The sequence below is a fragment of the Leptinotarsa decemlineata genome, unplaced genomic scaffold, assembly GCF_025532065.1.
Source record: "Leptinotarsa decemlineata unplaced genomic scaffold, Ldec_3_MD MMD2_tig00003736_RagTag_RagTag, whole genome shotgun sequence".
Classification (NCBI taxonomy): domain Eukaryota; kingdom Metazoa; phylum Arthropoda; class Insecta; order Coleoptera; family Chrysomelidae; genus Leptinotarsa; species Leptinotarsa decemlineata.
The window spans coordinates 2209028-2234124 of record NW_027412593.1 but is presented as its reverse complement, the minus strand read 5'-3'; the positions used below and the strand labels follow the sequence as shown (position 1 = coordinate 2234124).

Genomic DNA, 25097 nt, shown 5'->3' with positions numbered 1-25097 from the left:
AATGACTATCATAAGACCACGGAAGCTAATGTTTTCGAGAAATGGTTTGAAAACACATTGATCCCGAATTTGGATGCGAATAGTGTAATAGTTCTTGACAACGCTTCCTATCATTTGCGACAGCTGATCAAAGTACCGTATAAAAATTCTAGGAAAGATGAAATACAAAGTTTTTTAATGGATAACAATTTGTATTTTAAAGATTACTATACCAAAAACCAACTACTTGAATTTTTAGGGTCAAAAACATTTGAAAAGGTGTATGCCCTTGGGAGTAATGCTGAAAAGTATGGACACACCATACAGAGACTTCCCCCCTATTTTTGTGTTTTCAATCCCATCGAGTCGATTTGGGGAAAATTGAAAATAGTTTTCGAAAATTTGATATGAAGGTAATAGAGATAATTGAAGAAGAAGTATCTAATATTATAAATATGGCTCTGAACATAATTCTCAAGCCCTATTTAATGAATCAAAACAGCTTGGTTTCTTTCTTGGTTATTATATATTTACTACTTACACTTGTAACACTTAATTAGATAATAATAATTTATTGAGTTTCTGTTATAAAAATAAATACTATTTGTAATATGAGAAACATTCGAGGATAAACAACAACGGATAAACAAACCTCTTTAAGCCTAAAAATAGTTATCACAAACATCATTATGACGTATTAACAATTGAAAACATTCATTCTACAAGGAAATGGATCGATCAGAAACATCCACTATACAGTTTTTCCTGATTGAAGAAAAAGTGTTCTGATGGAAATATCACTTTAACGCATTGAATGACAATACTTTTGTCTAATGTCCACTAGTTATTTTATTTTCACGACCTGTTTTGGATTTTATCCCGTTATCAAGTATAAAAACCGGAGTAATTACCAAGGTAATTTATTACCCTGGTAATTTCATCAGGATGAAAAATTACCCTCTTACCCAGGTGAAAATCCGAAACCGGTCGTAAAAATAAAATAACTAGTGGAAATCAAACAAAAGCGTTTTCATTCATTTCATTAAAGTCATCATGAATTTCCACAAAATGAACGAGTCATCAGTTACACAAATAAATGGAAATATATTCGAAATCAAATGAGCGTCACTTAGATAGGCCTCAGTTCTTGGCTACGAGCAGGAACCACGGTAGAAAAACAGTTACTGTGATGCAGAAAGTGACACATAAGCTCGCTGTTAAAATTTCCGCTCCCTGCTCAAGCCAGCTATTATCTTCAAGTTCGTGTGAGGGCCTGTGAAATTCCTTGACGTCGACGTCGTAGCGAAACCTCACCCTGAAAAATATAATAATTATGAGTATATTTTAATCAGTTGAAATAGGGTTTTATGATAAAATCCTGTGATTGGTATTCAACGTCCAGGTGAGGCCTGAGACATAAAACAATGAAGCTTGTCGCCCACTTGTCCGGCACAACACACCACGGCCCATCCCATCAAAATACGGATAGGATTGGAACAATGAAAATGAATGGACAACCGCTCACTAGCCCGGCACGGCACAGACAAGAGCGTCCGCCGCCGGAAAGGATTCCAGCTCTCCTGTCCGGCAAATAACGGTACGTGCTGTGATGGACTGGCCAAGTGAGCGCGTCGCCGGCCAGCGCTTGCCAGCATCAACTTGTCCAAACGTGCCTGGGAAGTTTCTGTATCTCTGTTTTGCTATTCCATCAGTTGACAGCATAGTGTCTATTCCATCAGTTGACAGCACAGTGTCATACGGTACCTATGAAAATGTACGAGGAAAAATTGAGTTGTTTGTTAAGTCAGACTCTAGAATATCCAGAAGTTGTGAAAATTTGCCTGGAGTCATTCGGCAATACTGGAAAAATTTCTCCTCGTCTTCTTTCAGATCGTTGAGAAGATGATGAAACTCTCCCAGATTTGCCCTTTTTTGATTAATGGGATGGACCCACAATATTTTTCTTCTACATTTAATAACGCGGCCCCTATAATGATTTCATCGTCAGAACTACTAGTGATAGATATGTTTATGTCAGCTGAAATTCCCTTGAAATCGAACAAACAGCACCTTCAGTTGCTGGTTGTAGCTGGACAAGTGGCCGATGCTACAACCCGTCATCATCAGGCTGAGGACAGCGCCATTCTGTAGCTTAAAGCTACAACCAGCATACTGAAAGTGCTGTTTGTTCGATTTCAAGGGAATTTTAGTTGACATAAACATGTCTATCACTAGCAGTTCTGATGAAGAAGTCATTATAGTGGCCTGATGGCGACGGGGCATCGGGCATCGCCCGATCGCATACTGAAGATGCTGTTTGTTCGATTTCAAGGGAATTTCAGTTGACATCAAGCGGTGACAGAAACATGTCTATTACTAGCAGTTCTGATGAAGAAGTCATCATTATAGTGGCCGCATTATTGAATGTAGAAGAAAATAGTTACAAAAAAGAAAGTTTTTAACGACCTGAAAGAAGACGAGGAGAAATTTTTCCAGTATTTCTTAATGACTTCAGGCAAATTTTCAGAACTTCTGGATATTCCAGAGCCTGCCTCAACAAGCAACTCAATTTTTTCTCGTCCATTTTCATAGGTACCGTCTGACACTGTGCTGAAAACTGTGAATAGCAAAACAGAGAGACAGAAACTTCCCAGGCACGTTTGAACAAGTTGATGCTGGCAAGCGCTGGCCGGCGACGCGCTCACTTGGCCAGTCCGTCACAGCACGTATCGTATTTGCCGGACAGGATCGGAGAGCTGGAATCCTTTCCGGCGGCGAACGCTTTTGGTTGTGCCTTGTCCATTCATTTTCATTGTTCCAGTCCTATCCGGGCCGTGCTGTGCTGAGCCGGACAAGTGGGCGACAAGCTTAATGATCCAATAAAGTTCATATGAACGAGTGTTCTAACTTGTTTCGTTTCCGAATAACGAGGTGTCACAGTTTTACTAAAAATATTGTTCGTTTATGAATAACTCACAATCATTTTCGCCCATTTTGATTAAACTATGTGTGTTTGTTGAGTAACAAGAAGCTTTTCATGAAATTATATTTTGAATTTCAATTTCAGTGGCGTCGCAAATAATTAAAAAAACGTATTACAAGACAAGCTTCAATACGAATGTACTAAATTGAAAACATTTTTTTTATTCACAACTTTTTTATATGATGGAATCGGCCGATACTTGATGAAAATCCATAACTAAAGCCGCGTTTACACCGGAGTTAATAACATTAGTTGTTAACATTTTTGTTAACAACTGATGTTAAAAACAAAAGTCATTAACATTTGTTGTTAACATTTTCTTTTGGCTGCTAGTTTTGTTAACAACAAATGTTAAAAGTCCGCCATCTTATTAATCAACGCTCATGCACAGCCAGCATTTCTAGTTGAGACAATGGTACGAGAGGATGACGTGCTTCTCGCTGCAGCTGCGTGCGTTGTATTGGCTACCGCCGCTCAAAGGAGACGTAGGAGATACTGGGTGAAACCGTCACTCAGAGCAAGGACTGTGTACAGTGGGAGTGACATGTTAAACGATCTGGAAGAAGACGATCGTGACCCTCTTTCAGGTGAGCTAAGGTGCGACGGAAGCATAAAGAATTTCCTCCGCATGACCAGCTGTGATGTTGAGTGGTTGATCGGACAACTGGGGCACAGAATTGGGAAAAAGGACACCAACTACAGAAAAACCATTCTAGTGAAAGAAAGACTTGCGGTCACTTTGCGTCATGCGTAGAGCTTGGCCAATTTCTGTCCAAGCATAGTTTTTTATGTTTCTATCTTTAAAATCAGCATTGGCTGGGTCCCACAACACTGGGCGCTCGCGATATAGATCTATCAAATTGATAACTTGCTCCTGATTCCATTCACTTTCCATAATTTTAGAAATAAACAAAACACTTCACGTCAACAATAAACTCAGTCTGTCTCCACGTGTTTCGTCCGCTGCTGTAGTTGGTACTGAGGGGGTGAGGGGCTACTGGCCCGCTCTGTGTAACAGGATGCCGGGCGAGGGGGTAGTGGGGGAAGAGAGGAACCTGTTGGTAACAAAAGTTAACGCGCTAAAAGAGGCTTTTAACTTTTGTTGTTAACATTTGTTAAAAACAAAACACATTTCCTTTGATCTTTACCGACTCTTGATGGTTAACATAAATCTTGTTGACAACATGGAATTTTCTGTTAACAACACGAGTTGTTAACTTTTGTTAAGAGAAATTTTTTGGCGATTCAGTTAAGTTAATAACTTTTTGTTAAAAACTCGTGTTGTTAACTCCGGTGTAAACGCGGCTTAACGTATTCCAAAAACACTTTATTGTGAGATTTTCACTAGATTGTTTTACAAAAACGCAACACGTGTTTCGCCATACAATGGCTTCATCTGGCGTGAAAGACACGCCAGATGAAGCCATTGTATGGCGAAACACGTGTTGCGTTTTTGTAAAACAATCTAGTGAAAATCTCACAATAAAGTGTTTTTGGAATACACAACTTTTTTGTATTCGGAGATTCTCGTTTGAAAATTTCTTGAAGTCTTTTTTTTATAGTGTGAAAATTGTATAATTATTATTATGAATAATGTTGAAAATGATATAATACTATCTCATAATCTAAACAAGAAGGGCTTATAACAGCAAACGATCTTGGTAAGAAATATATTTTAATGCATCTTCCATTATAGAATCATATTTCATTACAAAAAGACAAATGTTCTAAGGATCGAAAGCATTTCACTGGAACTGACCTGAAGAAACAGTGAAACTGATCACAAAATTGACAAAAAAAATTGAATATTGCTAATACGAGTATCTTATTATGAGACAGAGTTCAACAATTCAGAAAAACGATAATATCTTCAATTGCTTTCAAGTGGTGATAAAACCTCAAACGAATTAGGCTCCCTAGAGACCGGAAAAATTATTATTCTACGGTCGACTAACACTTGAGACGTCGCGTCGAATATTGGGGTATGCTGCAAATAAACAACTCAACTTCTATACAGTATGTAAACGCCAAATGGAATAAATTCATCATTTCGGATAAATTCATTTTATAAAAAAAAAACCGAAACACGTAAAATGTAAATTATAATATAATTTGACATTTTTCAACGTAAAAACGCCCGTTTGAAAGGTCTCTTCATTCTCTATTCAAAAATGTTATCGCTTTCAAGTTCATTGCAACAATCAAGATAAAATAAATTAAAATCATGCGGTTACCGAAATTACATCTCAAAAACTAAATACTCTCAAAAACTAAAATGTAATGCAAAACGTAATGAAATGAGAATATGAAAAAAAACTATAGATTTTAACGAAGATGTTCAAAATGTTCACCGCGAACGTCTTGGCAACATTCTAATCTCAAGTGAAAGTGTTTTCTAACATTATTCAACATATCAGGCGTGACTGACGTATTCGCAAGCTTTATTCGTTCTTTTAGATCATTGAAATCTGAGGTTTGGTTTGGCACACATTTCTTTTCACATATCCCCATAAAAAAATCTAATGATGAAAGATCAGGTGATCGCGCTTGCCATTCAATCGATCCTCGCCACCCTATCCACCGATTGGGAAATGTTGTATCGAGGTATTGCCAAACATCAACTTGGTAATGTGGTGGTGCTCCATCCTACTGAAACCATATCATATTCTCTGGAACTTGAGGGTTTTCTAGATCAGGATATAAATTTGCTGAACTTGGAATGTCATCATTTTGAAGTAGTGCCAAATAATTATCGCCATTCAAGTTGTCCTCGATGAAAAAGGGGCAAATGATATGGTTTCCTACAATCTCTGCCCAAACATTCACCTTTTGAGTGTATTGCGTGTGTTCTTCTCTCATCCAGTTACCCAGTAGCGGCAATTTTGCCGATTAGCATGACCGTTAAGAGCCAAAATACACTTATCAGAAAACATAACGTCTACTAATTGGATGATATTGTTATCCAACATGTCGATCATTTGCTCACAGAAATAAGTTCTTCTATCAAAATTGTCTTCCATGAGCTCCTGCGTAGGTATCATTATATAGGGATGCATTTTATTTTCTTTTAATATGTTTACTATCGATGTATGGCTAACATTGAATGTAGTGGATGCATGTCTTCTCGATGTATGTTGGTTTTTCTCAAACTCAAGCATCACATCTAATTTAAGTTCATCAATCATTGCATTGGCAGCTGATTCTTTTATTCGCCCCCCATGACCAAGCTCGTGAAACTGCTTCTCTATTTTGCCTATTGTTCTTTGAGATATGGGCGGTAAATTGGGAAGTTTCTCATGAAATAAGCGAGCTTCTTCCTGTTTTGTTCGGGTTTTATCTCCATTATCAATCATTTGTAAAACTGTTATTTTATGCATTTTGTTAATCTAACCATTTGTCAGACTTGAAGTTAACGAAATTTGAACTTAAATTAAAATACTGACGACTAATGTTGTTACATACAAAACAAGTTGACAAAGAGTTTTAAACTAACGTTTCCACGGAAAGTATTTACAGTTTTTTGAAGGAAACCATAAAAAAAATATTGCTATGGTTTTTGCTCACTTTCTTATTATCAATACCTCAATATGAACTAAGTTTTGAGTATATTGCAGTAAGTTTTGAGTGTATTTTATCGAATTTCGGTAACCACAAGATTTTCATTTATTTTATCTCAATTATTGCAATAAACTTGAAAGCGATAACAGTTCTGAATAGAGAATGAAGAGACCTATCAAACGATATATCACAAGTCTATAATTCCCATTTGAAAAATTGGGGGTTGTACCTGTCATTCGACGGGGTTTGCAGTTGGGTTAGCATTTTTCCTTTGAAGTATATCAAATTATAATTTAAATTTGACGTGTTTCGACATTCTGTTAAACATGTACCGTAACCAAAATAATGAATTTATTCCAATTGGCTTTTACACATTGTATGTATTAAACAAACATGAGCCATCTTCGATTATTTTTCCTCATTTATTTTTGAGTCTTTCGTCGCGAGTGTGAAATTAAAACGTTATTAACATTGAACACCAGGCAATTTTTTTGAAGAATTTGGTTGGTTGGAATTTTTAGTTGTGAAATATTGGTTTTGGGAATAAGTTCTGCTACGAGAATCTTGAGAACTACTATTTTTCGAGAAGTTCTAACATAAAAGTAAATTCGAATAATCAAAAGTTTTATATTGTTCACCTTGAGTTTGTTTCGCTGGAATCTCTTCTCCAAAACAGCGGTCCTGATCCTATTCTGTCTAGAATCCATTCAGGCTCCCTCAAACAAAACTTCTCAACCGATCTCATCACTCGTTTGTTTTGCTTCTCTCAAACTAAAGGTGAAACTCCTTCACGAATCAAATTTATAATAATTCCTAATCAGTTTATTCGCAAGTGCAAGTAGGTACACTGGAACTGAAATCTCGTACTCGTTCCTCCTGTAAACAAAAAAACAGAACACTTCAGATGTGAATTTTGCATATGATAAAATATATATGAGTCAGTACCAGGAAAATATATTCAGTAAGTTTAAAAGCGCTCATCATAGAAAAAGTCGTAGTCAAAAGTAATGACGGAAATGGACAATATAATAGAGCATTATTGGTTATACAGTGCATTTCCTTAATGTCCCCCTTTTATTGTTTGAACTGGTCAACTCAAAAAATTGAAATCAGGGATAATGAAATTAAGGCAAGAATACTTTATTTTGAAGTGAAATTGACAGATGAAACGTTCAAGATGGCGACTGTTTGAAGCTCCTGACAAATGCTTCACAACCCTAGAATATAATGTCAAAATCTTCAAATACTACAAAATGGCGGAACTTTCAATAATTGCCTGAATACATGGGCATTTAACTACATAATATGAGGTAGTAAGCTTGAGGTCAGTTCAGAAGATGCTCGAAATGGTTGCCTTGAAGTTCTTGACATATGAACAGCCTATCCGATATTTCACGCCGAACACAGTAACGTCAATATCTCTACAAATATTCATTATTCTCTGCCGTATATCCAATATTGAAGCAGGTTCAGTTTCGTACACCTTCTGCTTCAAATAGCGCTATAAAAAAAGTCCAAAGGTGTCAAATCTGGCGAGCGGGCTGACCATTTTGTAGGACCTCGACGGCCAATCCAACGACTGGGAAAAGTAGTATCCAAATAGTTTCTTACTTGTATGGAGTAATATAGTGGTGCTCCGTCTTATTGGTGTAGTGTTTTTGTGTAATAATAATCTTTAATATGTTAAATAAGACGCAGACACTTCAGTTACATTTTATTGAATGACGAAGGATCAACCTCGAATTCTGAAAAACTCCAACATAAGAAAAAACACTAAAATAAAATAACATTCAGCTTTTTGTACAATGCTCACCAGTGACAGGTAATATTCGAATTTACCACAGTTGGAATACAATATCTATATCGAATTCATTAGGATTCGCTTCGACGATTTCAGTGGTGAGAGGGGCAACAGAAGTTTTCAGCATATTCCAATACAGTTCTCCTGTTAAATTTTGATCAATAAATAGAGGTCCTACAATATAGTGTCCCAATATTCCTGCCCAAACGTTAATTTTTTTCTGAATACTGGGTATGTGTTTCTCGGAAAAGGGAAGGGTTAGTGTCACTTCGATAACGGCAATTTTGCCTGTGAACATTGCCGTTTGGAAAAAAGTAAATTCGTCATTAAAACAAATATTGAGGGGATAGGTAAGATGCCTTGCAATGATTTCGCAGAATTCAGTGTCATTTTCAGTTAATTGGTGTACCATTTCAATTTTGTATGGATGATACCTATTTCTATCCAAAGTCTCCACACAGTAGGAGACACCTCACAAATATTCGTGACGGAATAAGTAGACTGTTCAGGATTCACTCTTACAGGACTTACATATCACCAATTATTTGCACTTGCTGTTCTTCCGGAATGGACGGATGACCTGAGGGCTTTTTGTTATGTACACTACCGGTGGTTGTGAATTTGGATACAAGTTCCCTCAAATATTAGTTGTTTGTCGTTGATATTCAATGATCGATCTTCTCTGATATTGTTTTGAACCACATGACATCAAAGTTTTAGGGTTCCAGCATTTTCTCCGGTAGACAGGAGAGATCGCTACTGGAACCTTTAGTGTAGTAATGAATATTACTGAGTTCAATTCCCCCACCAAACCTTTATTTTTGACACCTCGACACGTGTTTCAATCACCAAGTGATCATCTTCAAAAGAAAGATTAAACTGGGTTTAATCTTCTTCTTGAAGATGATCACTTGGTAATTAAAACACGTGTCGAGGTGTAAAAATAACGATTTGGTGTTGGGAAAGAACTCCGTTCATGTTCACTGAGAGATTTGCTAAAATAAATAATCATTGGTTTGCTTATGATATCTGGTTATTTTTCATTCAGAACTGGATTCAACTGGCATCACTAGATTAATTATTAGCTTCAATTTTCATTAATAAGTTGAAGTTTATCTGAACAAAGTTTCCCCGTTTGAAAGAAATTATTGGTACGAGTTTATAAAATACCTTTTTGGGAATGGTAGTTATTGAATGTTCATAATAGAACGGTTTCATTGTCTTTGTAGACAATCAAAGTTCATATTGATATCAGAATGAAAGTTCATATTAAGTGCATATACACTACAGCATGTCTGATAAGATTTCGTCAGAAACAATGACTTATATATTGATATCTATACATACGAAATTACTTTGATATCAAAGTACTTTTTATTTGTTAAACAGTGACCTACATTGATTTCGGTGTGATCGTTCAGTTAAGGAAATCACACCAAAATCAAAAAGGTTTCACGATTTAAATTCTCGCATATATGTACATATATTGAAAAGAGGTTGGAGTAATAATTGATGGTTCTGGGTCCGTACCGGGTATTCAACGTTTGTTTAAAGGTGATTGACAATGTTTCATGATAAATTTCACTAGTTCGGACTTCCATTGTTTAATATATAAAATGATTTGAAATTTCTGAAACAACTAAAAAAAGGGGAATTAAAAAATGCATAGCTGAAAATAACAATTATATTAAGCGAAAATAACCTGAAATGAAAGAATAGTGAAATAAAATACAAGTAAAAATAGAACGATTGAACAAAAATATAAAGAAATAAAAATGAAAATAAAAATAAAAAATTCAAGAGATTCCAAGCCACGTTAGTTCAAGACGTTTCGATTGTTAGTATCTACAATCGTCTTCGGGTGATGATAATAACTGATGTCAGGTTGAATAATATATTTTTCAAAAAAATTCGGATTGAGATTTTTTTATTATGTTGGTACACTCGTCTCGAACATATGCTCACAGTTTCAGCTGTTTTGTTTTGTTTGTTGGTAAGAGACATAAAAGTTATATAGAAGTGTTTTGCGTGTTCGCCGCTTTTCTACCATCGAAAAAAATGGATCGAAGAATTTGCATCAATTTTGTGAGAAAAATGGATGTCTCAGCACATCAACCAGTACATCAACAATCGATGAAAATGATGAGAAAGTGAAAAAAATTGTAATGGAGAATCGTCGAATCATTTTTAGAGAAGTTGCTGATAATAGGGGAGCCCAAGCGGGGATTTCGGAATTTACTGAAGCGCGGCAAATTAATATACAGGGCGATACCTTGTACTCGGTTAAGTACCTTCACCAAATATGAGCCCCATATATTAGGCCGCCCGTGAAGGATGAAGGATCAGATTAGTAAAAAAATTGATCGTCAGAAATTCTCGAGCGCGTCAGTGATGATAATAAAGATTATCGAAAGCTTGGAATCTGTGTTATAAGCGTACATTAAGTTTTGGCCTGCTGCATACCCAAATATTGTTTCACTTATTTTATATATATATATATATATATATATATATATATATATATATATATATATATATATATATATATATATATATATATATATACAAATTAACATTTGTCGGTAAAGAAGAGCGAATTAATACCAACGACAGTTCAATCGTGTACATTAGGGAGTGTACATACATTAACAAGCACAATTTTTCAGTTTTATATATATATATATATATATATATATATATATATATATATATATATATATATATATATATATATATATATATAATATATGATATAATACATAATTATTATATATATAATATATAATATAATTATATGTTCAATTCTATTAAATAAAAAAATATAAATTTTATATAATATATCATAGTAAACTTTCACTTAAATAAGTTCTTTTTTCACAAAACAAATTACCAAATTAACACTTGTTATTTTACGATGAAACACTCTATGAAACGCTCTGACTGAAAAGACGCTCACGTACTGATTTTAACGGTATTCCGTTCGAAGCACAGCTGTTGCTCCAAAATTTGTAATTCAAACAATAAATATCCCCTCTATGATGCTTTGATCTCTGAACATGAACTACAAAATTCAAATTAACATTTGTAGGTAAAGAAGAGCGAATTAATACCAACGATAGTTTAATCGTGTACATTAGTGATTCTACATACATTAACAAGCACAATTTTTCAGTTTTTTGCATTTTAAACGATTTTTTTTGCTTAAAGTAGTATATTTTTATCTTTTCATCTGAAAGCTGATGTAATTACGAAAAAAATGAGCGGGGTGAAAGTTGTCTAGGCCAAAAAAAAACCTTTTAGACTAACTTGAAAAAATGTTTTTTTTTCGAAAAACACGAATTTCTCAGAAATTAATTAACTTATCGCAAAAAAAAATTGCTACTTATTTGTAATGAAAAATAGTACAATTGCTTGAATTTTCATAATGATACGCCTTTTTTTCGTCAAATGAAAAATAAAAAACGAAATAAGTGGTTTTTTGCATTTTACTCGAAAATTTTGAGGTTATGTGAAAAAAGTATAAATACAAAAGTTATAGATTTTTTTATTATCTACAACTTTCTCATTGAACTTTTTTCTCTAAAACAATTATTTTGTCTGCAAACCACGAAAAACCGTTTTTCACCCATTTTCACATCCACCCCTCCGCCCCTGCAAACATTCAGCTGTTGAATTTTTGCCCCAACATTACTGACTACCTTCCCAACCATTCCCGTTGAGTTTACCCTGTAAGGAATTTTTCTGAAAAATCAGTATTTTTCAACATAGTACGCCTGGCCTAATAAATATCCCAATTTAACCGGTAAGAACGGTCTCTTTCTCTCGGGAAAAATCGTGTAGGTAGCTTCACTTCTATAATCATCGAGGCATTTTTTTTTACTTCCATTGACTAGAATAGGATTAAGATTGATAAGTTCGATAACACAATTAGGTTATCGAGAAAAATGATACATCATTAAAAAAGGGGCTTGTCAATTTCGGCAATAAAAAGTAGGTTGAATATTGCGTAATACTTGATGAGAATTGAAACTCTCTTGAGACACATTTCAAGGTGATACATCAGAATTTCTAACTTGACTCCTAAATTCGCAATAACATTTTTGACATCAGTTTGATATTTTAGATACATTATTTACGAAATCACTTTCCATCAGACCGTTCACAAAACCGCAACAACGATTTGCAACGATTTATCAAGCATTTCCCTACATACAATTCTGTCACATATACGAGGTCCGGCTATTAAATAACGATACTGCGCGCCTAGAGGGCGCCTTAGAGGGGTGGGGAAAAACAAGTAGTGCGTTGAGTATCTGGAAATCTTCTCTATTCACGTACCAAAACACGTTTTCGTCACTATTATAGTATTTGTGCAGTAGCGGTTTGAAACGAACGTGTTTTTTTTCGTGCCGAAACCCATGTGTGACGAAAAACAGGAGCAACGTATCAATCTCAAATTTCTCGTGTAATTGAAACAACTCCGACTGAGTGCTATAAATTCTTGCAAGAGGCCTATGGGTATAATTCTCTATCACGTGCACGTGTTTTTCAAGGGTGTAAACGCTTCAGTGATGGCGGAGAGAGCAAGGATTTCCAAATCAAAATTCAAGGCAATGTTGATCGTTTTTTTCGACATTAACGGTATCGTGATGACTGAATGGGTTCCAGAGGGTCAGACTGTCAACTAGACTTGTCAGTTTTGGCAACATTGCGAGAACGAATTCGAAAGAAACGGCCCGAGTTGTGGAAGAACAACTCGTGGATTTTGCACCAGGACAAAGCACCTGCCCATAATGCGATATCTGCGAAGCGGTATTTGGCCGATAAACGCACTTTAGTGCTCGAACACGCGCCGTACTCACCAGATTTGGCACCGTGTGACTTTTTTCGTTTTCGAAGATGAACTCTGTTTTGAAAGGGACCCGAAATGAGTCGATGGAAGCGGTATAGCAAAAAACGGCAGAGCTTCTGAAGGCCCTCACCAAAGAAGACTTCCAGCACTGCTTCGATCAATGGAAAAAACGTATGGAAGGGTATGTGGTGAGGAGAGGGGAGTATATCGAAGGAGAGCATTCGAATGTAGAATAATTTTTATAATAAAACCTTTTTCGTAACCAGCCGGACCTCGTATATTACTCTGTTCAAAAAATAAAGTGAATTTTCAATTTACTCAAAAAATATTCATATATCCATCAATTCATATTCTTCAAAGAAGTCCCCCAGATATAATACACCTACGCCAGCGTTTTTTTTTTTCGATCCTCGAAGCAGTCCTAATATGCAATTTTTGGTATGTCCTTGAGTTGTCTTCTCTCCTCAATTTGTCGCAAAACGCCATCCTTTCGTAGGTCTCTTCAATCTTGGGAGCAGGAAAAAGTCGCAAGGGACCAAATCTGGTGAATACGGTGGCTAAGGCATGATAACGATGTTGTTTTCGGCCATAAAATGACGAACAAGCAATGACGAGTGAGCAGGTGCATTATACTGATGCAAAAGCCATGAATTGTTTCTCCTCAATACCAGGCATTTTGCTTCGTATTGCTTTTCGCAAGCGGAGAATAACTTCAAGGGGAATAACTTCTTATTGACCATACGACCATGTGGCAAGAACTCCAGATGCACTACGCTACGTCCTGGCTCTCCTGGGCTCCTCCATTGTGACGATTGGTTTCGATGTCATGATATATCATGGTTCGTCCTCAGTTATGACCTTCAAGCTTTGGATCGCCATTGACGTCATTCAACAATTCCTGAACGATACTCATGCGATACTCATGAAGGTTGTTGATGTTCTGGGGCGTCCAAGGTGAGCGTCGACCTTCTGTGAAAAGCTTCTACCAATTTAATTTTTTTTTATATTGTGCTTCCGTAAGATCCATTCTTGAATATTGTTTGGTTATATGGGACCCATACTATAATGTAAATATCGATTTGATTGAGAATGTTCAAAAGAAATTCTTAAGGAATTGTGCTTTTCACTTTGGTATTCAACAAAATGAATATGAGTACTGTCAACTCTTAACCAAGTTGAATATAAAATCATTGGAAGATAGGAGAATTTCTATGAACTTGAGTTTCCTCTTCGAATTAATAAATAGTGAGATAAACTGCCCAGAACTACTTCAACTGATAACTTTTAATTTCAATCAAAAAGATACGAGAAAAATCATATACATTTTTTCCATACCAATTATGCTTTGAACAGTCCGGTTCCTCGTATTTTGAAGCTGGGAAATCAATATCATAATAACTTAGATCTGTTTAATGTAGGTATCACTTCAGGTCTTTAAAAATCAATTGAAAAAGCTATAGCGTTTCCGAAGCTTTTCTTTATCTTACCATTTTCTTTGTCAGTACCAGATTTGTTACATCTTTTTCCTTGTAAGCACCAGATTTGTTTAATCTTTTAGTAATGTAGTCACTAGACATAAGGATTTATGAATATTTTTATTTCACATTTCGCTAAATATTTTGTAAAATTGTAAATTGTAATGTAGACATTATTTATAGTTGTTATTGAAACTTCTTCGGGAGTCTGAATCCATTAATTTATGATGAGCCGGGGAATTAATGATGGTTCAGAGTCACAGACCACAGCTAGAGAAGATAAAACTTTTATGTTTGTAATGAACGTTTTAGAGACTTATTTCCATAAACCAACTCTTAATTTTTCATAACCCAAACGATAGTTCATTTTTCACATATTTTGTCCATATAACATTATATCTAAAGGTTTTCAAATCGAACATTGTTTTCTCAGTTAATATAATATTTGTGTTTCAAGTTATCAGTGAATAATAATTGTATAACATTATATTTCGAAAACGTGCTCTAAATTTATTATATTTGATCGTGCAAAATAGTGTTGGAAGTAAATTACATTATTGCTAACGTGAAAGATATGAATACGAATTGAGCAATAATCGGCTTGTGTTCCAGAATAAATGAGAATTGATTTCGATAAGGGACACATATTATCGTAGGAAACCTACTAAGTATGTTTTCAACTGGATCGAATTACCCATAAGGCCAGCCTATCATGGCCTAAGACGAAGACTGGCAGGAAAGCAAATTAAGAAGAAAAATTTAAGAGCTTTTCGATAATTCAAAGAAAAAATCGAAAAACAACTTGTAAAACAACAAACAGCTCAGTCAAATCAATACATTTCAAATTCAGAACACACGAAGTGACAAGACATACAGCTATCATTGGTTGACTGGTAGATTAGCGAAAAATAAACTAAACCATTTATCATTATTATTATAAGTTCACATGCAAAAATAACATCTACGGAATCAACATCATACTCGAATCTTTTCCATTCAATATGAATGAGAGTTCTCACGGCCGTCTGTGAAAAATTTCTACTACACTTTTAAAAAAGTTTACAAAACCTTGATGCGTGTTTTACCATGCTTGAGGAAGCTGAGTCTTTCCTAGTGAAAATCACAGTAAACTGTGCAAATTCTAACATGAATTTTCATTAAGTATCGGGCGTTAAGTAAGTATCAATATATGTAAAAATACAAGTTTCGACATCGACCGTCAAAGGAGATATCGCTTTCTGCCTTTCTCTACTGCTTTCATCTTACAAAATATACACTCAGCATGGAACAGAAAACATGAACTTATTTGACAGACGCCAATTCCAAACGTGATTGTTGTATACGAGATGTCAGTGAATGTGAACATGATGAAATAAAGCTAATTTGGTCATCATCATTTTGTTGGTGACTGATTTCAAAGAAGGTTATAAATCTGACAATAATTCAACCAAAATCATCCCACTTGAACAAAATGAGGTTTAGAGATTGTTTATGGAAATTGACTTCATTTCACAGTTGAATTATTACCTCAATAGAAAGACTGACAGTGAAATGTATTTTTTTACTACTCGATATCGAAGAAAATCTGTGCCTGAAGTTAAAAAATCCTTGACAGATAATAATTTTTATAAAATAAATGTCATTTCCTTTTTCTTCTCTAGCAGTCGGTAGCAGTTTTTCCTCATTTGGTAGTATACTTTCATGGCGGATATTACACATTTTCGCCACTTTTCAACAGATATTGTTTCATGGGTTGTCTTTTGACAGATATTATATTCTTGATTTCTATGACATACTTCATATGCCATAATTCAGTTTAAGTTTTCAAGGTTACTTAGCACATGTACTGTTGAATAATTTTGGATGTTTTAATAGACGTTTCATTGTGAATTCACGTAAATTTTGTGTATCATGTCTCACGTCAACAGTTTTACATCAATGACACTTCTTCGTATTCATTAACATATTTTATTTGTTTACGTTAGGTTAAGTTAGGTCCAAAGTGAGTGGGTCTTTTCGACCCTCCATCGCGATCCGCAAGGGTTCATTGTGGCTCACACCTATTCACACTCGACCAAATAAACCCAGCTTCTTAACGAAGTCGATTAGTTTGTATGGTGAGTAGTCTTTCAGGTCAGACGGCTCTTCCGAACTCTAAAAACCTGATTCGGTCCCCAGCGGGGCAGGCACAAAGTATGTGCTCTGCTGGTTCATCATTTTCCAAACAGAGGCGGCACAAACTGTCTTCCAACAGTCCAAGTATCTGCATATGATGATTCAAATGACAGTGACCTGTAAGAAGACCTGTGAGACATCGTAGTTCATTTCTACTGTAGTCCAACAACTGTTTAGTATCAAGCTTCGAAAGGTGAATGAACGCTTTGGAGTGAGCTTATCCTGAAAGATTCTGCCAGAAGTCCATGAATCTTCTTGCCATCCAGGTGTTCAATCTTTGTTTGGCATAGCCTTGAGCGATGCCAATGATAGGTTCTAGTTGACAGATTGTAGTTGACAGTTGGTGGCATAAAATCAGAGATTATTTCAAGAATGCTGTGACTTCCAGTGCCAACCAACAGTCTGTTGTACTCTGCATTGAACTTATTTGTGCAATTAGCAATGTGCACAAGTTTATTTGTAGTCCATCTAGCCTCTCTCTCCAGAAAAATGTGGAGAGGAGATAGATCTAGAAGTATCTCCATGACCGCTGACGGTGTGGTACTGATAGCATCACTAATGGCCAGACAAGCCTGTCTGTGTAAGCCAGAGAGCTTCGCCTGGGCCGTTTTCTGTAAAGCCTTCGGCCACCAGGCAATTGCACCGTAAGTGATCATTGGTCTGAAAATCATCACATAACTGAAATATATTTTTTGGGACCTAAACCTCAAATTTTACCATGAATCCTTCGACATGTCCATAGGGGCAGTCTGGCTTTGTATAAAACTTTTTCCACGCGAGCGTTCCAGGTAAGTTTTTTATCAAGGACAATGCTAAAAAATTTCACCTCCGTTCCAAGTGGAATGACCTCACCATTGAGGAAAGTGACGTTATATCGTCCAATTCTCTCCTCCTGGTGGAGGGGATTGTCACAGTTTTGCTGGGGTTGACAGACATCTGCTTCCTCAGGCAACAACGTCCATCGTGCTTTGTTCAACTTTAAAATAATTTCTGACACGAACAACCTCACAACACTATGTAGTTTCCTGGATTTTGACTTTTTTGGCATCTCATGTCACATTATTCAATCAAATAATGTGGAACGAGTGCTATGAACGGTGATAAAGGTATCATTACAAACAGTCCATGGTTCGCACTCTTACGTAATTGCAGGTGAAGATTAGGTTTCAATCAGGTAGTAGATGATAATAGAAACAATAACAAAATACTAGGAATCAATTCAATGACCCTTATTTGCAAGGTGATCTGTCGTCTAGTACATTTGAAAACAATAACATGACTTTAAGTAGTTTCAGTCATCTCCTGATGATGCTAATTTGCTTAGCGATACGCGAGTCTAGAGACGTTAGATATTCCAAATTATTCTCATTAAAATACGTTGGCTACCTTGAAAATCATGGAAGATAATTGCATTACAGACCATATATTTATTATATATTATATAGAGTTATCGAAAAAGTGATGTCACAAACCGATATTTATATATATATATCACATCAAGCGTTTCCTAGTTTCAAATTGAAATAAAATGAAGTGTGTGTGAGAAATCATCTAAACTTCCTAAACTTCCAATTTTCCATGCCTCTGGCGCATAAATAAGGCTGAGTTTGACCGATGCCATGGGTTATGTTGGCTTTGGAGAACGCTGTGATTTGTGGCTCATTCGCATACACCTGCAACTTGAGAAAACCACACAAGAAAAAGTTTAATGGGTTCAAATCGCATGATCTCGATGGCCAGTTGACATCACCTCCACGTGAGATGTGTGGCACGTATCGCCGTCCTGTTGAAACCACATGTTGATGTCTAGTCTATACAATTCAGGCCATAAAAAGTGTGTAACCATCGACCTATAGTGCTCCTACCTACCTACCCAATCATTCAGTTGCCAACTGCTCCAGAGAGTATTCAACGAACACATGTCGTTGTATACAGGGTGTAACTAAATAAGTGTAAAACATTTGAGGAGGTGATTTCTCATTGAAAGAAAGATAGAATCTTTCATATAAAGAAACTTCATTGGAGCATCCCTTGTTAAGATACAGCCCCTTAAAGGGGGTACATAAAATTTGTATAACAATTTTTTTCACAAGCACTAAAAAAGTTACAATATTGAAATTAACCTGACGTTTTGTACTACCAAAAAGACACTCAGCCAGTAATTTATTTGGTTTACCCCATGGTTGTAAGGGGTGGAAAACGTAACCCCTAAAATTTATTTCCGATGTAACTTTTTGTCTTATTATTTGTTCACCATTAAAAAAATTATTTCCGATAGACTGTTACATTCTAATAAAAAAATGTCTCTTGAGTTTTTTTGCCCGAAATAAACCAGTTCGCAGCAAAAAATTATTTTACGAACACTTTTGTACTTTTGAAATGTTCTTAATAATGTGTTTGCTTTTTTGACGTACTCTGTTATTACCATATATATTTTTCAAGCGTATTGCCTTTTTTGTGGTGTTCTTGTATATTTATCAGGTAGTTGAGTAATGTACTTTTATCACGAAACCGGTGTATGCTCACTTATCGAGTAGGTATCATTTATGCAAAAAAATTGTAATTGCTGTATGCATTCTCTCTCTTTTCATTATTAAATTAAATTATTATTATCATTATTTTTATTATGGCGACCGTGAAATGGGCAAAGCCATGTATTGTTGAGTGCTACATCCGTCCATGGTGATTTGGTAAAAGAGACTGAATAAATGACAACTTCAGCTTCAACGAAATGGCCGTTATCAATTGTCAAAGTTTGTGTTATTTTTAATTGAATTATTGATTGTTAAGTTCTTGCTGAGATACCCACAGCTCCACTCTGAATGTTGATTGAAGTGGTCGTTGGAATAAAAGGAAAAACTTCAAATTATATAACGTTGACGGATCTTGCTTTTTACACGTCTACCAGTGAGTAGTCCTACTCTCAAATGTTCTGGACTGTTCTAGAACTATCTAGAGGGCAAAACTCCCTCATCTAAAAAAGGTGGGACTCTATCACAGAAAAAATTTGGGCATATCTGCTACTCGTTCCACAGAACTTAACCCATCAACGTTAAAGTGTCGTCAGATTAGTGTCTCTTCTGTAAGATATTCGGTGAAGTGATCATCGATTGAAAACCCAAACCTAGTTCATCCAAAATGAAAGTGGTGTCTCTACAGCGGCCTGTTACTAATCCAAACTTCGAGATCACCACTCTGCTTGTGATGAAAGCTGTAGAGAAGGAAGCGACAATGATTGTCGAGGTTTGGTTGTCTTTCACAAAAGACAACCCTGCAGGTACTTATTTGTTATAGATAGCAGAAAGAGAATCATTAGATTTATCAATTCAATTGAAGTATTTGGTAGTTTAACAGCCCTATTCTGCTGTTCACTGTGTGACAGTTATTAGCATTTTCTGCATCTTCATTAGAAGATATTTGAAGACAATGTTTTGCTCTCCTCAGACCAATCTACGAAGGGCATACTTCCAAATTTTGGCGTATGATCTAAAAAATGATTACCCGGACCTGGTAATTGGAATGATTCAACGAGCAATAGAATATTTTTGGAACAATGTACTTTTCGCATTAAAAATCATTTCCAACATTCTTTACGGCTATAAAAATTAAAATAATTGAGCTTCCGTTCAAATCATGATTCGAAATACTGCGTAAATAGGTAAAATTGCTTTTCAACCCACAAAATATTGGACAAAACGATCAATTTTTGAAGTACACCCACTCAACTTCCGTGCACTAGGAACATTCAGCTGAAATATGCAGTGCAATATTTTCTGGCTCATTTTTATTCAAACCGTGGTATTTTCTCATTCTTACCTTTGGCTTATCTACCAGGTTCCTCATCATCAAATTGATTTATTCATAACCGGAAGAAGAGGCTTGAAATCGTGAATAGAAGAGCTACTTCAAAGGAAATTATTGTTGATATTTCCCAATCTGAAATGTTCATTACGAGGTTATATGGGGTGTCAATACTTTTTTTGATAAAGAGGTTTCGATCCTTTGGATGAAGGCAATGCCGTTTTTCTGTTTTGAGGACAAAACACAAGCACTACAGGAAAATTCTTAAGGCGTTTTCAGAGCGGTGCCTGTGCGAAAGTAGTGATTCACATTGGATTTGAATCGCTGGAGATTAAATCCAATTGGAAAAACGTTCTCAGGAAGTTTATTCCACATGAACGCAGTTATTCAAATGAAAGACTAGTCATACAGTGAAGTTCGAGGTGTACTGAGTTGAACCTCAAAACGACGAGCAGCCTCAGTCTGTCACGTATTTCTGATATGTACCGCTCTTGGTGGAATCAAATGTGCCAAGTTACTTGAACACTTCCTGTGAAAGTATCTATAGAAGAGACACAAATCTTCAACATTTCTTCGATGTTCCAGGCTATCAAGGTTGCACGTGATGTGCAACAACTGTCTGCTTTTAATATTTCCTTCTCCTGGAGGATCCAGTCCTCTCTACTCGAGAATAGTACTTTATGAGGCAGTTCGTACTTGTCAGTTGGAGGCATAAAGTCAGAGGTCATTTCCAGAATGCTGTGACTTCCAGTGTCAACCAACAGTTGTTGCACTCTGCATTAAATTGATTTTTGCCATTGGCAATGTGCAAGAGTCCGAATGCAGTCCATCTAGCCTCTCTCACCAGAAAAAATGTAGAGAGGAGGTAGATCTAGAAGGATCTCCATGGCCGCTGACGCTATGGTACTGATGGCACCACGGATACCCAGGCAAGCCTGTCTCTGTAAGCCAGAGAGCTTCGCCTGGGCCGTTTTCTGTAAAGCCTTCGACCACCAGGCAATTATACCATAAGTGATCATTGTTCTGACAATCATCACATGAATCCAATGGATTTGTTTGGGACCTAAACCCCAAGTTTTACCACAAATCCTTCGACATGTCCATAGAGACAGTCTGGCTTTGTGTAAAACTTTTTCCAAGTGAGCGTTCCAGGTGAGTTTTTTATCAAGGACAATGCCAAGATATTCCACCTTCGTTTCAAATGGAATGACCTCACCATTGGGGGAAGGTGAAGGGGATTAACACAGTTTTGCTGGGGTTGACAGACATCTGCTCCCTCAGCACCAACTGTGAACAACGTCCAACGCGCTTTGGAGGATATTACAAGACCGACGTGGACCTTGCCAGGATGACAAGGTCATGTGCATAAGCTTGCAGATCAACTTTTCTTCTGTCGAGGACATCAATCAAACTATCCATCAGGAGCGACCACAGAAGGGAAGATAGTACCCCACCTTGAGGGCAGCCCCTGGTGACCCTGAACCGAGTGGCCTCGACTTGAAGAGTCTTAGTTGCAGTTCTGTTTACTAGCATGGCATAGATCCAGCCAATTATGGTGGATTCTATACTCTTCCTAGCCTAGATTTACGTAGTGCATTGTCAAATGTTCCGTCAATATCAAGAAATACAGCAACCGCAATATCCTTGTTGTCAACGAGGGACTAACTGTGAGTTCAATAATGCGTAGCAGAATCTTTCAAAGCAGTAACAGAAATCTAAGAAAACACATTAAACAACACTCTAATATGAGAATATATAAAGTCTCTACACGTGTTTCATTTTATAATAATGCTTTGTGAAATTTTCACAAAACAGTTTACAATACTGTACACGTATTTCACTATAAAATAGATTGTTCAGGAGCCTGTATTTAGGATTACTGTAAAACGTGTTGCCGTTTTGTGAATTATAATGTGAAAATCGCAAATAGAACATTGTAAACATTGTGAATAGTTTGACCCTACTCAATGTGAAGGTGATCGGTAAACTAAACGAACATTTTCTCCAATGCCATGTAAGTTTAGATTATTTACATCAAAAACGTATTCTCTTGGAATACCAGCATTTGAATTCATCACTGAGACTTACAAAAATAATACTACTGTTCGATTGTCAATGATAAATTTGGGTATATCCGCTCCACACACTTCAAAAATGGATGAAAACAGAAGCTATAATGAAATGAATGAAGGAAGCGGTTCTGGTCACTTTCCATTGCTCACTTTCCAATGAAAAGGTGCCTAATTGCAAGAAGTATATTGCATTATTATTCGGTTATAAACTGTTTCGGAGTTACAAAAAATTGCAAACATTTGTTAGCCGACAAAATCCTTTGAATATAAAATCGCTCTTACCTTGAAAACTATTGTTAATTAACGCAGATTGACTTAATGAATGCCCGCAATAGCCACACACTAAAACTGCGACTATATTCAGCAAAGGTTGCGCTTTCACGAGCATAATATTCAACGAGACGCATGCGTTGTTGTTTTCATCGAGCCGTAACAAATTCAACTGGTGTCAAAGCTGAAAGGAAGTTTATATAGTCCATGAGCTGGTGTACTCTCTTTTTCCGTTACAGGATTTGTTGTGGAACATGTGCGTCTTCCATGAACACTCACTTGAAATTCAATATTTATTATTGTTTGAACGTCATGAAAATGGTCACCAGGAATATATAGGACAGAAAGTAAATGATCTCATAAAACTCACATTCGTGAAATGATGTCATGAAATAGATAATTTATTCAACTGCGATACATAAAGAGTCTTATTTCTAACAATCTGTCGCCTCCAAAAATCTCGTCTACCGGCAGTGGCGCAAAAATCTCAGTGCCGAAAACCGAACTAGGTTTGTTAATGCTCGCAACAGCTGCAATCTTAAGATAAATGAAAGCAAAGAACTTCACAATCAGAGAATTAGGAATAAAATGCTTGCCAGTTCCGACAGGTCCAGATCCTTCTGGTCGGTAGCTAAAGCTGTCAACCAGAACTTTAAAAAATACACAATTTCACCACTAATACAAGCGGATGGTTCAATTGCAACAAGAGCCATAGAAAAAGCAAATCTACTAGTCGAACAATTGGCGTCACATTCCATAGTAGATTTTCTGTGAACGGCACCACCCACTATTTCCACACTAGAATCTACAATGCCGGAAATTACTTTTCGACAGCGTCTAGTTAGGCGAATTTTGAAACAGCTCAATATCAACAAGGCGTCTGGCCCTGATGAAGTGCCCGTCATCGTACTTAAAACGTGCGCAAATGAACTCGCACCAGTATTTTGCAGACTTTTCAATCTGTCTTACAAGAAAGGGGTTTTTCCTTCTTGTTGGAAGATTGCTCGCGTTTAGCCTATTTCCAAAAAAAAAAAGAAAAATTGTTCAAATAACTATAGACCAGTCGCTTTGCTATATCCTCAATTATTTGAAAGTCTTCAACATCTTCAACGATCATCAACATGGCTTTCGGAAACAAATATCAACAGGCGACCTTCTGTCTTATGTCACCCATATTTGGAATAACGCAATCGAGAAACATGGAGAATCAAAAGGTGTTGCACTTGATATTTTTAAAGCCTTTAACAGTGTGTGGCATGAGGGTTTGCTGGCCAAACTTCGATGCTATGGCTTGTCGGATAATTTCTGTGTATGGCTCTTCAGCTTCCTGAAAAAACTTTCTCTGCAAGTGACCGTCCATGGATATCTCTCGAATACTGTTACCATTAAAGCTTGTGTTCTCCAGGAATCCATATTGTCTTCAACCCTCTTTTTATTATATATCAACGACTTATTGGAAAAAACCAAGAATTCAAAATATTGCTTTGCTGACAACAGCGCACTTATCTCGTCGTTCCATTTGGATTCCAGGACATCAGCTGCAGAGACACATCTTCACCGGCAGTAGGAGATTGCATATCTTAATGAGGATCAGAAGTGATTTCGAATTGGGGTGAAAGTAACCAGGTTCATTTCAATGCCACAAAAACCCAGGCATCGGTTTTCTCCAAAAAGATGAATGTCTCCGAACCGGATATAATAATGTCAGGTCAGACAATCCCGCTTTCTGCTTCGACAAGGGGGTTGAAATGTCTTGGCACAATCATTTCGCTGGAATTGCAACGGCTGCTTCTCATAAGCTTGGAACACTGTTCCGAACCAGATAACTGTACACACCTCAGTATTGTTTGCCTGTATGCAGTTCTGCCCCGAAACATACCCCGAAGTTGCTGGATTCCATCCAGAAAAGAGCCATCCGTCTGATTGGAGATGCGAAGATCACGTGCAACCTTGATAGCCTGGAACATCGAAGAAAGGTTGGAGATTTGTCTCTCTTCTATAGATACTTTCACGGGAGGTGTTCAAGTGACTTAGCACATTTGATTCCATCAAGAACGGTACATATCAGAAATACGCGATAGACTGTAGCTGCTCATCAGTATGTATAAGATACCCTATACAAAGTATCTGA

The 25097-nt window shown here is 36.5% G+C and overlaps 1 protein-coding gene across 1 annotated transcript; it reads right to left on the bottom strand.

The window, feature by feature from the left end:
- Positions 1 to 482: 482 nt before the first annotated feature.
- LOC111510353 (uncharacterized) lies at positions 483 to 23137 on the bottom strand. Its single transcript, XM_074178265.1, has 3 exons — positions 22979 to 23137; positions 7159 to 7396; positions 483 to 1294 (listed from the first exon to the last, which is right to left on the bottom strand). Exons 2-3 carry the CDS (start codon positions 7263 to 7265, stop codon positions 1120 to 1122), a joined length of 282 nt encoding a protein of 93 aa, XP_074034366.1. The 5' UTR covers positions 7266 to 7396; positions 22979 to 23137; the 3' UTR covers positions 483 to 1119.
- Positions 23138 to 25097: the final 1960 nt, after the last annotated feature.

Excerpts from the sequence above, each read along its gene's own strand:
- LOC111510353 (XM_074178265.1), bottom strand. The coding sequence starts at position 7,265 with ATGAGATCGGTTGAGAAGTTTTGTTTGAGGGAGCCTGAATGGATTCTA. Across the intron at positions 1,295-7,158 it reads TCCAGCGAAACAAACTCAAG|GGTGAGGTTTCGCTACGACG; the intron begins GTGAACAATATA and ends TATATTTTTCAG.